The sequence below is a fragment of the Camellia sinensis genome, chromosome 14 (assembly GCF_055761805.1).
Source record: "Camellia sinensis isolate YWXY chromosome 14, ASM5576180v1, whole genome shotgun sequence".
NCBI lineage: Eukaryota > Viridiplantae > Streptophyta > Magnoliopsida > Ericales > Theaceae > Camellia > Camellia sinensis.
This window is the reverse complement of record NC_138974.1, coordinates 105,824,948-105,841,805: the sequence shown is the minus strand read 5'-3', so window position 1 is coordinate 105,841,805 and position 16,858 is coordinate 105,824,948. Positions and strand designations below refer to the sequence as shown.

The 16,858-nt window shown below is 39.4% G+C and overlaps 1 protein-coding gene across 1 annotated transcript; it reads left to right on the top strand.

Moving 5' to 3' along the window:
* The first annotated feature begins 5,081 nt into the window (after positions 1 to 5,081).
* Positions 5,082 to 5,636, top strand: LOC145807227 (uncharacterized). The gene has a single exon (XM_082905174.1). It carries the CDS (start codon positions 5,082 to 5,084, stop codon positions 5,634 to 5,636), a length of 555 nt encoding a protein of 184 aa, XP_082761300.1.
* The last annotated feature ends 11,222 nt before the right edge of the window (positions 5,637 to 16,858 follow it).

Here is a 16,858-nt window from a genome sequence, read left to right as displayed (position 1 = left end):
CCCAAGTTCCCGAGCCAAGGCAACTTTGGTGATGACGGACACGTGGCCTTAGGCAAACGAGTCAGGGTTTCCTAAATTCTCCAAAATAAAATATTTAGGTGGCGACTCTGTATCTGGCAAAGCAGTCCATGTTTGGCACTTCTTTAAAAAAAAATCTGTTTTCAAAAACGATTTGCCGGATTTGGACACTTTGATGATTCATCGGTCTTGCATTGCACTCTGCGAGATTAGATATAGGACCATTTGAGTCCTGAACTGTAGTAAGCCCAAATGAACAAAACGAGATTCATCCTCCCGGACGTTCGGGGACGTCTAATGTCACTAATCACCCCAAGAGAAATAGTCCCAGCAATAACTTTTGCCGACAAAGAGCTGCCACTAGAAGGATCAAGACATAATAAGCCTCTATATGTGCCACTAGAGTGCATAAATAAATAGGTCCCGATCGTTCTGATTGACACTCGGTCAGCCATCTATATTTGCCCTACGCGCATTGCTTATGCAATAGGGCTATAGTCGGTAGATTTCACACCCACTACTCAATTGATCTAGGCCTATGGTAATGCTAGTTGGAAAGTGATGGGAACAATCAAAGTACTAATAACAGTGGGTCCATCTGAGCACGAAGCTGAATTTCATGTCATGGATGTTCCTGCAATAGTCAACTTGCTATTTGGAAGGCCTTGGCTTCATCAGATGAAAATTGTATCATCCACACTACATTAATTGGTAAAGTACCCACATGACGGAGGAGTTGCCACTGTCTTCAGAAACTCATCCGTTCATCCTATCCCATAAGTCATACACCACTGCTAGAAATACTACATGGAGAGGAGGATGTGTTCCTCTCGGGGTTTTACATTTATAGAGGCCCAATTAGTTCAATCAATATATTTACAGAAGATGAAGGTATATACATTAGTGCCCAATCAATCTATTTTATGAGTAAATCAGGTTATATTCGAGGGATGAGGTTAGGACAAAGAAGTAGGAAGGGTATTGCTACAGCTGGTGAAGTTCCTCATAACCTGCATGCATTCGGACTAGGGTATACTGTAGTTGACTGGAAAAGGAAAAATGAAGAGATCAAGGAGAGGGTCAAGGCAAAAAGAACCGGACGACAATTTGAGTTGGTCTATAAGCCAATTCATGGAACCTTGAATGTGTGCTTTGTCCGGGAAGGAGAGGATTTACCTTTCTTTGGGTTTCTGGAACCATGGATTGACCAAGAGAACAAGACGAGATATCCCAGGTTTGAAATCTTCTTCGATCATCAGCCTTCTGATAGTGATGAAGAATAGGAAAATCCCAGTATTGACATCGGTCAAGACAGTGATGTTAGTTCCAATAGCAGTATAGAGGACCTCCTGGGTCTAACACTGGCTGATTTGCTACGAGGGTCTGATACTAGTGTTGAACTAGTGAACTTGGGACATATGACTATTTCTATGATCGGGGAAGGATCAACTATCGATTGCTCAAGGTTCATTGTGGATGCAGTGAATGGCACCCAAGTAAACTGGCATGTTAAGAAAAGTTTTATTGAGAATTCTGAATTGGTTATTGAGTCTGAGTCCATTGGGCTTGTTGGTTTGGAGTCAAATTTAAGTTTGTTTGAGATGTTAGAGTCATCTTTTGTTTTCTCTTTTTCTTTTGAGTCTGTTGCCATAGTTGAGCCCGAGATTATGAATGAAGATGATGTGAGTTCTGTTTGTTTCTCTGTGCCTATAGTTCATAGCATTGACCAGAATTTTGATGAAAACGAAGCAGAAGAAATTCCTTGGGCTTTGAAAAACTTAATCAACTGGGAGGAAGAAAGGCTTGCTGAGGCATTGGTCGATGAAATTATTTCTGTTAATGTGGGTACTGAGAAGGATCCTCACTTAGTCCAGATTGGTTCCACTTTATCTTTGGAGGAATGCGAGCAATTAGTTGCTTTATTAAAGGAATTCAAAGATGTTTTTGCGTGGTCCTACGAAGATATGCCTAGAATTGATCTTGAGATTATACAACATCGGATCCCTCTTAATCCGGATGCCTGACCTATCAAATAGAAGCTTTGCAAAATTCGTCCGAATTGGGCACTGAAAATCAAAGAAGAGTTTACTAAATAAATCAATGTCGGGTTCTTGCTTGTGTCTAGGTATCCGACTTGGTTAGCCAACATTGTGCCAGTCCCGACGAAAGATGACGGAATTAAGGTTTGTGTTGACTTTTCTAGAATAGCTTTGAGAAACATTGGAATCGAGGTGTAGGTGGGAGGAACCTTGGTTCGATCCCACGAGTGAGTTGCCAAGTTCCCCCTAGGAGGGCAGTCTACCACAAGATCCTCTTGTATGAGAGGCATGCCCTTCTCGGATAAAACAACCCCTTTTTTGTAGTCAAGTCTTTTATTCACTCCTTTGCTTGTCAAAGCAGTGGGTACTTCTTTTTTTTCTTTTCCGGAAAGAATGAGATACATAGGGGACCATCCTTTTGTTGCGACATGATCCTTAGATTTACGGATTCATAGGGGGGCTTAGGCCATACTTAGTTGACTGACAACACTTTCTTGATGGGCCCATGTAGGTTATTGATAAGAAAAGGTGCATAAATCTACTTCTCATGAAAACCAATCTTCAAAGATCCAAAGCAGAATTGAGGGATTAGCTATGAAGGAAGGATTTAGAGCCTGTTGAACTTGGGGGTCTTTCGGCCAGTCACTAGAGGATTTAACTCCTAGAAAGATGAGAGATTCTTGCTCCTCAAAGGATCTGATCCATTTAGATTCCACATATCCAGCCGATTGGGTTTTTTGACCTATCAGTTGTTTTGATTGGATGGTGAAAGCAGCGCCACTAAAAGAAAGACCAAGGCTTGAATTGGATCAATGTACTCTCTCCAGGGGATACTGGGAATTCCTCTCCTGGCTGTGCATCATCAGGCTTTCTCCCATTGCGAAAAATTCCCTACTGCTACCTCCCGTAGGAGTCTGGGCTGTGTCTCAGTTCCCACTAGGGGCAACGAAGTTCTTGGCAATTAACAAGGGGAAAACTTATCGAAGGAGCGTATGATCTTTCATTCGGGCATAATTCTCGTAGAAATAGAAGCTTCGATCCCTAGGCAATCATTGAACTAACCCTTATGCTCTGGGCAACAGTGAGAAATCTAGAGATTGATACCAAATGTGCAGCCAAAGATGAGATTTGATGTCGAGCCATCCAATCCATCAACAGAGTAGGAACCCATCATCCCTTATCTTGGACCTGACTGCTACCCTAGGTTTTAAGGAATAAGATGCTGGGAAGGTATGAGTATTTGCTATTCCTAACACCTTAAATGAAAGTTGGCACTACTTTGTTCTGTGCATGATTGGTGTATGTCCTCTTTTATACTTAAGTTTAAAACTTACAATAATATAACGCCGCATTCTCTAAAGAGTGATCGCTACTTTTTCTACTGGGTTTGTTCTTTCTTTTTCTCCTGATGCTATGGAACGCCTTTTTTTCCGGCCACTAGAGGAAAAACTTGCTCGGAGCCTCCTGTGTCTACCCATTCTGGAGGAGTAGTTGATTTAGCAACATGGATCTGGTTATGCGTCTGGAGGAGAGTTTCCATGGTCCGGATATGAGTTCTTTAGAATTTTGTGCTTTGTGTGTAGCTTTAACATAGAACCTACTTTCACGTTCGGACAGAAAGACCTCACTCGCTAGGAACCAAACTTTGACTTCCGTCTTTAGCCTATATTGGTCCTGGTATCTTTTATTGTTTTAGTCTATGTCTACAAGGCTAGTCTGAAAAATGACTTTCATTTGCCACATATTGATTAATTGGTAGACTTCACTACAGGGCATGCCTTATTCTCATTCAAGGATGGTTTTTTGGGGTATAATCAGATCCTTATGGCTCCAAAGGATAGAGAAAAGACTACAATTACTACACCATGGAGGACGCATTGTTATAGGGTCATGCCATTTGGTTTGAAAAATATCAGGGCCACTTATCAACGAGCCACCACCACATTGCTACGTGATATGATTCATAAGAAAGTTAAGGTGTATGTGGATGACATGATTGTCAAGTCCAAAGATCAGGAAAGCCATTATACTACATTCAAGAAATTTTTTGAGAGAATCAGGGAATACAAGCGGAGACTAAATCCATATAAATACACATTTGGGGTCATTGCGGGCAAGATGTTGGGATTTCTGATCACATAATGGGGAATTAAAGTTGATCCATCCAAAATTAAGGCCATCTTAGAAATGCCACCACCAGCGATTGAAAAGGATGTGCGGGCTTTATGGGAAAAGTGCAATTCATAAGGAGGTTTATTTCTAAATTAACCTTGACTTGTGAACCACTATTTGGTCTGTTGAAGAAAGGGAAAAAGTTCCAATGGGATGATCGGTGTCAGTTCGCCTTCGAGCAAGTTAAGTAGTAATTACAGAATCCACATGTGTTATCGCTACCTGAGCTAGGGAAACTGCTGATTTTGTATTTATCAGTGATTGACTCAACCATGGGATGTATGCTTGCGCAAGAGCCAGATGAGAAAGTGTAGAAAGCTATCTACTACTTGAGCAAGAAGATGCTTGACTACGAGACCCAGCTACACTCCCTTGGGAAAGGCTTGCTTGGCTTTGGTTTGGGTCACCAAGAAGTTAAGACACTACTTGCTAGCTCACTCGATAATTCTGGTTTTAAGATTAGACCCCATCAAATATCTCTTAGAGAAACCAGCTCTTACCGGTAGGCTAGCTCGTTGGTTGTTTTTTGTTTTCTGAATTCGACCTCAAGTATGTCGCTCGCAAATCTGTTAAAGGAAAGGCCATGGCAAAACTTTTGGCTGATCACCTGATTGAAGGAGAAGAAGCTATGGATTATTTATTCCTAGATGAGGAGGTCGTACTGATAAAAGAAGACACTTGGAAATTATACTTTAATAGAGCGTCCAATCAATTTGGCTATGGGATAGGTGTGTTGCTCATAGCACCATATGATTCTCAAATCCCTTTAGCCTTCAAACTCCGATTTAGAGTATCCAACAAGCAAGCAGAGTATAAGGCTTGCATTGCTGGACAGGAAGCAGCTCTAAAACTATGGGCAATAAGGTTGGATGTGATTGGGGATTCGAACCTGGTTGTCTCTCAAGCCAATGGAGACTGGAAGGTTCAAGAGGAGACAATGAAAGTCTATCATCAAACCTTGGACTTGCTGATCTCGACGTTCGAAAGATTGACATTTACATACCTTGTGAGAGAGAAAAATCGATTGCTGATGCATTGGCAACCCTCGCTTCCATGATAGATATACTAGTTGGGGTTAAGATGTGCCCAATCCTAATAGAACAAAGATATATGCCCGTACATGAAATGGTAGCTGCAATAGAAGAAGTTCAAGATGAAAACCCTAGATACTTTGATATTTGGAACTTTTTGGAAAGCAGTATATACCCGCAAAGGGCAAATGCCAAAGACAAAAGGGGGATGCGACGTCTGGCTGCTCAGTTCATTATTTGCGGGGATAAACTGTATAGAAAAGGGCATCTAGAACTGCACAAGCTGTGCATCGAGGAAGAAGAGGCAAAATGTATTTTGGATGTCATTCATGGAGGAGAGTGCGGAGCCCATATCAATGGTATAATGTTGGCTTGAAAGATCGTAAGGCAGGGATACTACTGGTTAACCATGGAGAGTGATTGTATCTATGATAACCTCATCATTCAATACTTTATATTTAATTAATGACGGAGATTTGAATTTTAATTGCCTACCATTTTGATTTAATTTGGGAATTATGAAAATTAAGGAGACTGATTTGTATATGATTCTATTGAAGATTTATTTGGAATTAGAAATTGAAAGTCTAATTGGCTCAAGAAAGAATAATTAGTGAGTTGAATTATTTTAATTTCAAGTATCGGACGATATGGGAATTTAATTAAATCTTCGATTCAGATTTGTAAAATTGAGATTTGATTAATTGGGTCCAAATTGGAGTTAATTACATTATGACGAGTGAGAATTAAGATTAGTGCGAATTAAATTTATTTATGAGGTATTCAATTTGAGTATATAATTTATTAATAGAGACCTTGAGTTTGACCTGAAATTGAAGGCCTTACTAATGTGGGAAATCAAAATTGATGATGGAAATAAGCTTAATTTGATATTTGGAGCCTTTTGGGATTTTGATTAAAAACATCTAATTCAAACTGATGAATTTCAACATAATTGATTGGGCTCTAATGGAAGTCAATTAGGTTAATTAAATTATGTGGGATTTGTGATTAGTCTTGATTCATTTAATTATGTGGTTGTTGTGGAATTGCATGTCTAAGGATTTGAATTATAAGGAATTGACGTTATAACTGTTGATTGTAGAAAAATCTATTGAAATTACAACTTTAAACAGAAAATTTAGGACCTTAGAGGTGCCAGAAAACAAAACCGATTAAACATTTGTGATTAGCATGATTTTGAGAGCCTAGTATGAAGTTTTGTAAAAATCTGATTTAGAATGAATTAAATTGACTTTATTAAATATTATATCTAATATATATATATATATATATATATATATATATATATGAGTATATGGACCTTAGTTGAGATAGACTCAACAAAAGAAAGGAAAAGAAAAATCTGGAGAGAAGCAAGAGAAAAAGAGGAAAAAGCTCAAGATTGAAGAAGAAACATGGGAAAATTGAAGGAATTGTAAGGCAATTCAAGAATTTAATTCAAGGTATGTGTAAATCAACTAAACTCTTGGAATACCGCTTCAATTGTGTAAAATCAAGACTTAAATTAGAGATTTCACACTCAAATGAGTTAGGGTTTGTAACTCATATGCTTGAGCAAATTATACTCTTGAAATTAAACATGGATTCTGTGCATTTGTTAGATTTGAGAGTTAATTCCCTTATATTTGCTTATCTTGAAGTTGATTGTGAGAAGTTGAGCCTTAATTTTTTGGTTTTGTGTGGTTTGAACTCATAAAATTACATATGAAATGAAGATCTATGTGAATTTAAAAGAAGAAGTTTTGAAAAAGTTTGAAAATGAACTAAAACAAGGATTTTGATCTTTCTTGCTTGAAGATTCATTGTATTTTTGATGTTTTGATTTAGAAAACAATCATAATCTCATGTTTTCTATTAGTTTGACATGTTTTTGAGTGATTTGAGTTGAAACCTAGCTTAGAAAATGGAAGAACAAGTGATAGAGCGAACATATATTTTTGACAGCAGGATTTTGCCCAGAACCGCCCGTGCGGTGGGGCTTTCCACACGTGCGGAATGCTTTTGAAATAAATGCACGTGCCTTGCTTCTCCAGCACGTGCGGTTTTGGTCCCTCAGGTGTGGAACTCCCCTATTTCAGCCCAACTTCGAATAGGAATATCTCCCTCATCCGGACTCCATTTTAAGTGATTTTTGAGCTTAAATTCAAGCCCCAAAAGTCTAGTTTCTAATGGCAATGGTCTCACATCCACATTCTCAGTACACAAATAGATATGTTCAAATTAGTGAAGGTTATTCACTTTCTTTTTAACCGTTTCATGCTATTTCTTCTCCTAACCCATCTTCCTTTTGTTTCTTCCTATTTTCCTAGACACAGATTATGACCCATTGAGGACTAATGAGTTTAGAACCAACATAAATAATTGGTTAAAGGGGAAAGTAAGCGATCAGTTTATTTGATTAAGAAAAGATTAAGAGAGGTAAATTTGATCAAAAGAGTAATTCTATGTTTCGATGTGTTGTGCTATGCGCATTGTGATTGCAGGTCAAGATTTGAGGATCGGTCAACCATTTTTGGAAACCACTGTGAGTAATAGTGTTGTAAAGATATGTTCACTTATATTTATTTTGATACATAAATGACGTGATTTTAAGAAATTATGCTTTATTCGAATGAATGAGTTCCAAGAATTGTAATATGGATATGAAATGTGAATTGTTTATTGTATGATAAGTGGCCCAAGGCCGTTCTATTTTATGAGAGAGATGGAGACATGTCAATGTTCCATCTACTTTATGATAAGATATGTTTGGACCTGAGGTTGTTTCGAATAGCTATTAACATGTGATTGGGCCCCGAGGCCGTTCTGTACTAAGTGTGGGCCCGAGGCCATTCTGTATCATATGTGAGCCTGAGGCCATTTTGATAATTGTTGGCTCTGAGGCCGTTTTGTGGACCCGAGGTTGTTCTGTAAATGTGATTTCAGAAAAGTATAAATTTATATTATAATGGTTATTATGATGTTGGGCTCATTCATTTAAACCTCTTTATTGTATTATTACTCATTGAGCTTTGCTCACTCCATACTTTATATGTATGTTGGTGATCAATCTAGAGACCAACCTTAGGTCAGCTTCAGGAGTCCTTTTGTGGACCTATTATGCCAAGCCTCCGAGATGGAGCTTTTGCCATTTTGAGATGTGCCGAGGCTTTAAGTTTGTATTGTTAGAATTCTGTATTTTGTTGAGTCTTATGTATATATATGTGAGATATACATAAGGTTTGTATATGAATATAAATTACTAGTGTGGCTAAATATTTTAATTATTCTAGCTATCATGTATGCACAAGCTCAATGGACATTATTATTTGCTTTGCTTCCGCTTTAGGCCCCGATATGATTTGAATATTTTGAAATTTTCTTTTTGAAGCCGAAGGTAATCTAGGGTTATTGTCCGGTCATGATCCAAACTTTTAAGGGCGAGTTTGGGTCGTGACAGTATTGACTTTGTTAGGAGATCCTACAAATGTCAAATCCACACCAATCTCATGAATATCTTGCCATCAAAACTCTACAACCTGACTTTGTCTAGGCATTTCTCAGTCTAGGGCATAGATGTCATCAGGCCAGTCACACCAAAGGGTTTAAAGGGGCATCAGTTTATCTTGGTTGCCATTGACTATTTTACCAAGTGGGTTGAAGCACAGTCATTTTCAGTGTTTAAAGCATCACATGTGGCCAAATTCATAAGGAAATAACATCATCTACATATATGGGGTGTTAAATGAAATAATTTCAAACAATGGCTCACATTTCAAAGGAGAAATGGCAGTTCTACTTGAGAAATATAACGTGACTTTTCACAAGTCATCCACTTATAGGCCACAAACCAATGGAGCTGTTGAAACTGCAAATAAGGACATCAAGATCATTCTACGTAAGATGGTGAAAACTTATAGAGATTGGGTAGATAAGCTGCCTTTTGTACTTTGGGGATATAGGACATCAATCTGAATGTCTATAGGGGCAACCCCATACTCTTTGGTATATGGAATGGATGCTATTTTTCCAATCGAAATAGAAGTATCTTCATTGAGGATTATGATTGAATGTTAGATAGTAGAAGCTAATTGGCAAAAGAACTAATTTGAGGAGTTGATGTTGCTTGTTGAGCAAAGATTAAAGGCGTTATACCATGTTCAGGGGTATCAATCCAGGATTGCCAAAGTATTCAACAAAAAGGTCAGATCTTGGAATTTGAGGGAAAGGGACTTAGTGCTGAATGATAATCGAGCTCCTATCCATGACCCTCGGGGCAAGTTCAGACCCAATTGGACGAGTCCCTACATCGTTAAATCAATCTAGTTAGGGAGAGCAGTCATTCTCATGGATTTGGATGGTTTGGAGTTCTCACAACTAATCAACATGGACAAGTTGAAGAAGTACTATCCTAGAGAGGCTAGCTGGGCTGAAACTTGGAAAGGTGACCCAGGCAAAAGTTAGAGTAGAAAAAAAAATGAAAAAAAAGATAAATGAAAAAATTGAAAAAATAAAGAAAAATGAACAATGAAAAAAAAAATGAAGAAAGGCTCGCAAGGTCGAAAACCCAGAAGTGCCGCTTTGGCAAAAGTTAGAGCACAAAAGGAGAGTGTTAATACCTGAGTGAACTTTAGCTGGAACTACGTGTGGCATGATTCCTATCTTTGGGATACGTAGATAGCTTCATCTTGAAGTTTGGCCCTATCATTTTTTAACTCACTCATCCCATCCAAGTTTGATTGGTGTATCTTTATTCGACTCGGCTATCCAATTTTGTTTAATTAACTTGTCCCATTTGGTTCAGTTGACCTTCATGACGGGTTCAGTTGCAAGAAAAATTCAGTTGTGCATCTCATGGGTTGGTTTTATGTTGGTTAAGTAGTGGCCGTTTACAAATATAGATTTTGTGGACTTTTAATGAAGTTGACTGATTGTCTCGAAAATTGTTTCATATTTTGTAAAATCTAGACCATTCTTTAGACCAAAAAGGGAAAATTTTCAGTGCTCATAATTGGCTTAAATGATTTCAAGACAGAAAATGGAGCAAGTGTGCTAACTTACCTCTCATGTGGATCAAAATCGCTTTAGCATAAAGGAAAAACAAAAAAAAGGGCAAAGTGATGAACTAGGGGCACAGTCAAGTCAGGTTTTTTGTTCTTTCCTTACACTATCAAGTTCTCATCACCTTAATCAAGCAATCGCCGAAAAATGCACAGTAGTTGTCACCGGCAATGCTTTTCTGTTGGGTAGTCAGCCGGTGTTGCTCTGTTTTGCATTCATTTTGCTTCGGCAAGTGCAAAGGGGTGTGTTTGGGATGGTTTTTGCTTCATTTTCATTTTATTTCATTGAGTTATATTTTGTGTTTTGGTCAGTGATGGACTTAATATTCAGTTCAGAATTCATTAAAATGCAGCCATTTTCAAGTTCAAAATTCAAAACAAAATGATTTTTATGCTTAGTGTTGTGCCATTCATGCTATCTGAATTTGCAGAACAAACTCGTTTTGTTAATGCCAAAGATCAACCCCGATCAAAATGTTACAAAAGATTTAAAGCGCAGTGCCCACTCTCGAACAGAAAATACAGAAAAATAAGAGAGAGAAAGAAAAAAGAAAAGTGAAAAGAAAAAAACAAACAAAGAATTCATGCATTGTTCTCGATTTCCGGCGACTAATGTTTCTGGCGGTAAGGGTTACTGGCCGATATTTTAGTTTCGCCAATCGCTTCCTTTGTTGATTTCACTCCTTGGAAGCCTTTGAAGACTTTGCTTCAGTATTTACAAAGCCTTCGAAAGAGATTACTCCCTAACGGCCATCAAATGTAGACTGCGAAGGTACTCCAAATTGGGCCATAGATGTTGCTTGCCATTCCAGCTCTTTGTTCTCCTTCTTCAGTGCACTAATCTCTGCTCGACCATCTTTGTATATACTCTGGAGTAGAGATAGTTAGGTATTTAATCGGCGCACTTCGCTCATCCAACCCTGCAGCCAGTGGGGCAAATTTAAGACCTCTATCACGGTCTCCACATAGGACCTTAATGTGTAGTGATTGGCCTCAAAATCAGACTACACTGCCATGATTTGCTCGACTGACAGCGAAGGAAAGTTGAGAAAAAGGATAAGGGTAGAGGCACTTTGTTGAGGCTCAGAGGAGCTAGTAATCTCAATTAGGGATTCATTAAGGTGTGGGAAGAGCGGAAGGAGTATTGAAGGATGAGGCCGTGACAGAAGGGAATGCCATTTAAAGGAAGCATTGATAGAGTAATGGCAAATGAGGGATTTTGTAGCTTTTTGCTCTACTCTCTCAAGCCTTTGTTTAAAGAAAAGCCTGAGGAGAAGAAAAAGACAAGGAGGGATTGCAGAGGCAATCGTTGAAAATCAAAGTAGTTTAGCTGTTGTCGTCCAGGCACTGCGATTATTGAAATCACGCGCCAGATGCGACATTCGATGAAGACGAAGAGGCAGAGACATAGGCAGAAACATGGGAGAGAAAGAGAAAAATGTTGTGTATAAGTGTGTATACCATATAAGTATTTATATATACGTGTGTGTATGTATATATGTATATCTGTATATCTATATATCTGTATATGTATATGTAGATATATATATATATCAGTGTGTATTTGTATGTCTTTCTGTATATATATGTATATGAATATATAATGTGTGTGTATGTACACGAATTTATGTTGTATGTATACTGACGTATTTGTTCATCACTTACATACAGTTAAACCTTTCCTTTTTTCGTATGAGACATGGTTAGGTACATCTGTTGGTTACACCACTTTTCACCTTTCACGCGAAATGTGTTAGGATTTGATGTTTACCCAGTTAAAACCTTCCCCCTTTTTTGTATGAGATATGGTTAGGTACGTCTGTTGGTTACACCTGTAGACGTCCCCGAATGTCCCAGGAGGGAATCCCGTTCTGTTCATTTGGGCTCACTACAGTTCGGACTCAAATTGTCATGGTTCTTAATCTGAACCAAAGAGTCCAAATCCGGCAAATCATTTTGGAAAACAGATTTTTGTAAAGAAGTGCCAAACATGGACTGCTTTGCCAGATACAGAGTCGCCACCTAAATATTTTATTTTGGGGGAATTTAGGAAACCCTGACTCGTTTGCCTAAGGCCACATGCCCGTCATCACCAAAGTTGCCTCAGCTCAGGAACTTGGGTACGATAGGGGAAGGTCAGCTATGAGCACCCCCTCTCGCCCGATCCGAAGATCGGCCTCTACTAACCATGATATCTTGTTTTGAAAACATTATGCGTTCTTATTCCGGTTATTAGCCTAGATTTACTATGTGATGCGCACAGCATAACAAGTATAGACTGAGTCGCCTGAATTGGGACAAAGCATTTCATGTTTGTTTTGAAAACGGTTTACTACTCGCAAGTAGGCTAAAATGCAGGTTTTGCCACCCTCAAGTGGGCTTAGAAAAGATGGTTTTGCCACTGTCTAGTGGGCTTAAAACTCATAGTCAATGCATTATTCCAATTCAGATAACCCAACCTTCACCCACAGGCATTTAGGCAGATATATCACATAAGCATATAGCCTCATGGTAAGCATGCTAATATGGTAACACTCATACGCATGCAAGATGCAAAAGCATAAGAACTTACCTAGTACTTCAAGCCAAAATAGAAACTAGTTAGTAATCAAATGCATGATCCTAGTTCATGTTAAGATGGCTAATGCAACACATACAGAATGCAACTAGAATAGGCTCGGCTAATCTAAGAATGGCATGTGAAATGCGACAACTCGATACATGTATTCAAGTTGGAATGGAAATACTATGCAGTTAGTATGATGCGCTGAGCCCAGTGCGTGCATGACTGATGAATGATGCACGCATGCATAGCATAAGGTATGCTAAATTAAACATGCCCTAATACTAACCATCAAAGCAGGTAAGTAAAAGGGAGAAAGAAGTGGGGGTTGGAAGACATGCGCACACGCACCCACGCGCCCACACTTATTACAAATTCGCCCTCGCTCGGAGGGACCAAAAGAATAATACACTTTAATTAACCTACAAGCTAATTAAATAATTTACAGACCACCTAATTAATTAAAAAATCAATTAAGCTAAGGAAAGCATTAAAAGGCCTCAGGAAGAGGGATGCAAGCATGCTCGGAATGGCTTCGCCCAGAAATCCAATGCCATGCACAAGCTGCCTCTGTTTTCCCTGTTCTATTCCTCTAAAAATGGCACAATTCCCAAGGTATACCTTATGAACACTGGGGAATGCCACCGGCCATGAGGAATGGTCACCGGTCAAATAGAAGTGGTCATTGACCATCTATGGAGTTATCGGCCATCAATAATTAGTCGATCGGCACTTGATGTAGTCGACCGGCCAAAGCTTCCTGCAGAACCTGTTTTGACAAGAGCAGAGGGCAAAACAAGGCATGGCAATGCATTTCAAGCAAATGTGTGCACCAATACACCCCTTATCATGTTTATGACTCAAAGGGGGATAGTACTCGATTCTCAGACCACCAATCTCGCATTTCAATGCGTGATGGCCCAAGAAACCAAGTTGTGCACTTTCATGCCAAATGAAAAGCAAACCAAATAAGCACATAAAGGCCCAACCTCTATCACTTGATTTCAAGAGGCAAGGCATGCATGTTCAATGCAATGCACCCTAGGCGTGGAAACTAAGTAGGCAACATGAACATGTGGCAAGCATGGAAAGCATATAACAAGTATGCAAGCTAATTGAGCATGCAAGATGCAATGCCAACATGCAAATATGCAAAACATGTGGCATGTTAAGCAATCAAAACAAAGATGAGAATGCATGCCAAATGCACTATGATTCAATCATGCAACACATGCGGTAGGCCAAGTATTCAACAACACACAAGGCGAGCATGCAACAACACGCGAACAATGGACTTATACCAAGGTGGATAGCTTTCTACTAAGCCCAAACAGTGGCCAAAGGCTATGGAAATGGGGCCAAATGCACATACAAGCATGTATGAAATACATGATCCAATTCCTAAGCATCAAAAGGCAACTTTTAAGCACATTAAAAGGGAGGAAAATCATGGACTAATGGCATACATACTAAGCTCTGAAATCATGTTATAAAAGGTGCCAAACCAAGTAAACAAGACAAACTAAGCATGCAACAATGTCCGAAACTCAAGGTAAGCCAAGGGGCTTAAACCATGGCCATACCAACCAAGCCTCACAAGGCTAAGAGGACTTAAAGTAGTCCCAAGGCAGACCTAAACAAAGCTAAGGACACGCCTAGATAGCATCTAAGTGGCCTACGCATGGAAGCATACAAAAGAGGCCAAACTTGGAGCACAAGACTACAACCTTTTAAAGCATTAAGGGAGTATCAAATGCAAGCATACAAGCATACCATGGGGACTGAAATGATGCTATAAGTGGTGCCAAACCACTGAAACAAGCTAAGCAATGCATGCTAAACACTCATACACCCGAGGCTAGCAAGCCAAAATGCAAGGTGGCTATACAAAACAGGTCAAGCAGGGCCAAAGCAATTAAAAACAGAGCTAAAATGTACTAAATCATGCATAAAAGCTTCACAAAGCTTAGCCAAAATCATGCTATAACAAGGCTCAAAGCACAAAGCATGCTAAGGCAAATTCATGGCATTACAAGACAAGTATGCTAAGCATGCATGGTGTGTCTAAATTAATTAAAAACAGTGCTATATCATAACAAAATAAGCACAAATAACACTTAAGACATGGCCAACATGAACTTAAAAATGGTGCTCACACATGAGGCTAAAATGGCACTTTTTGAAGGCAACAAGAAGAGGCGATGGCCCCCCTCCTTCTTAGGACTTTAAAGCACCATCCCCACCACTGAAATCCCTCAAGATTTCAGTGGTGAGGAGGCCCAAACAAGGTGGTCCTAGAGCTCACCAAAATAGCACAAAATGGGGGCCAAACAAGGCCTAAGAGGGGTCAAACAACCCCAAAGCTCAAAGCAACCTTAAACAACTATTTTAAACAAGTAAAAACAAGACTTTTATATGTTATACACTAAGCTCCAAAACAGATGCAAGGTAGGAAAAAAGACTATGCAAAAATGGGGTATTTAAAGGTAAAGTTCTTACCCTTGTAGACCCCTTCAAGAACAGCACTCCAGTTGCTTTCCTTAGCTCAAAACTAGCTCAAAACTTCAAGAACAACATAATGGCTCCTCAGCAACCAAGGTAAGGTGTAAAACTAGGTGTTTGTGCACAAAAGTAAGGACAAACACACACTTATACACAAAGAGAGGGAGATATAGAGACAGAATAGATACACTATGGCTAACCCTAATCTAGACCTCTGGAACTCGACCCTCTAACCCTTGAGGAGGGAGGAGAAGCCCTCCTCTTATAGAGGATCACTCTTGCAAAGCTTACAGGACAAGCTAAGTAAGAGTGAAATCCCTCCATACACGTGTATGGAGGGGGTGCAAGGTGTATGCCAGCTAGCACAACTGGCATAAAAATATCTGCAAAAGCAGATGCATAGTGGTCGGCCAGCCAAAAATGACAAAATGGCAAAAACAATGGTCGGCCGACCACAAAGAGTGCCGACCGACCAAACATATGGCCGATGGCAACAAAACAATGGTTGGTGAGGTGTGGGGGTGGCCCACAAGCCACTCTCTGCCCCTCAAAAGCAAAACACAAGTGTTTGGTGCAAAACCAAACACAAAACAGTCGAGTCGAGAGATCCTGAGGCAAGGCGCGTGGCCGAGACCTCTGGGAACTCAAGACGAACACAAACATGGATGATCACCGAGTGTTCAAATAGTGACGTCCAAGTCTTGAGGACGGTCAAAAATGAGGTGTCTACACACCACATTTCCTCTTTTCACGTGAAACGTGTTAGGATTTGATGTTTACCAAGTTAAAACTTTTTCTCTTTTCGTATGAGATACGGTTAGGTATGTTTGTTAATTACATCACCTTTCCTCCTTTCACGTGAAACGTGTTAGGATTTGATGTTTACTCGGTTAAAACTTTTTCCCTTTCCGTATGAGATACGGTTAGGTGCGTCTGTTGGTTACACCACCTTTCCTTCTTTTACATGAAATGTGTTAGGATTTGATGTTTACCTCAATTAAAACCTTTCCCCTCTCTGTATGAGATACAGTTAGGTATGTTTGTTGGTTACACCACATTTCCTACTCCTGTGTGAAAAGGGTTAGAATTTCGGATTACCCAGTTAAAACCTTCCCCCTTACTATATGAAATACAATTAGGCATGTCTGTTGGTTACACCACTATTCCTCCTCTCGTGTGAAACGCGTTTGGATATTGAGTTCATTATTTTCTCTTCTAGCATGAGACGTGTTTCGAACTCAGGTTCACTATTCCTTCTCTCACGTGAGACGTGCTTGGATTTTGAGTTCACCTTTTCCTTCTATTAACTGTGTTGTGGCACATTTGTATGCGATGTTATGGCCTATTTGTATGCGATACACTCCCTTTATTATTTGTGTTATGGCACAGTTATGTGTGATGCACCCCCTGTTATGCTTTATATCATTTGCACAAGGCTTGTCTATTATCACTCAATGACATTACATTGCA

Excerpts from the sequence above, each read along its gene's own strand:
- LOC145807227 (XM_082905174.1), top strand. The coding sequence starts at position 5,082 with ATGGGCAATAAGGTTGGATGTGATTGGGGATTCGAACCTGGTTGTCTC.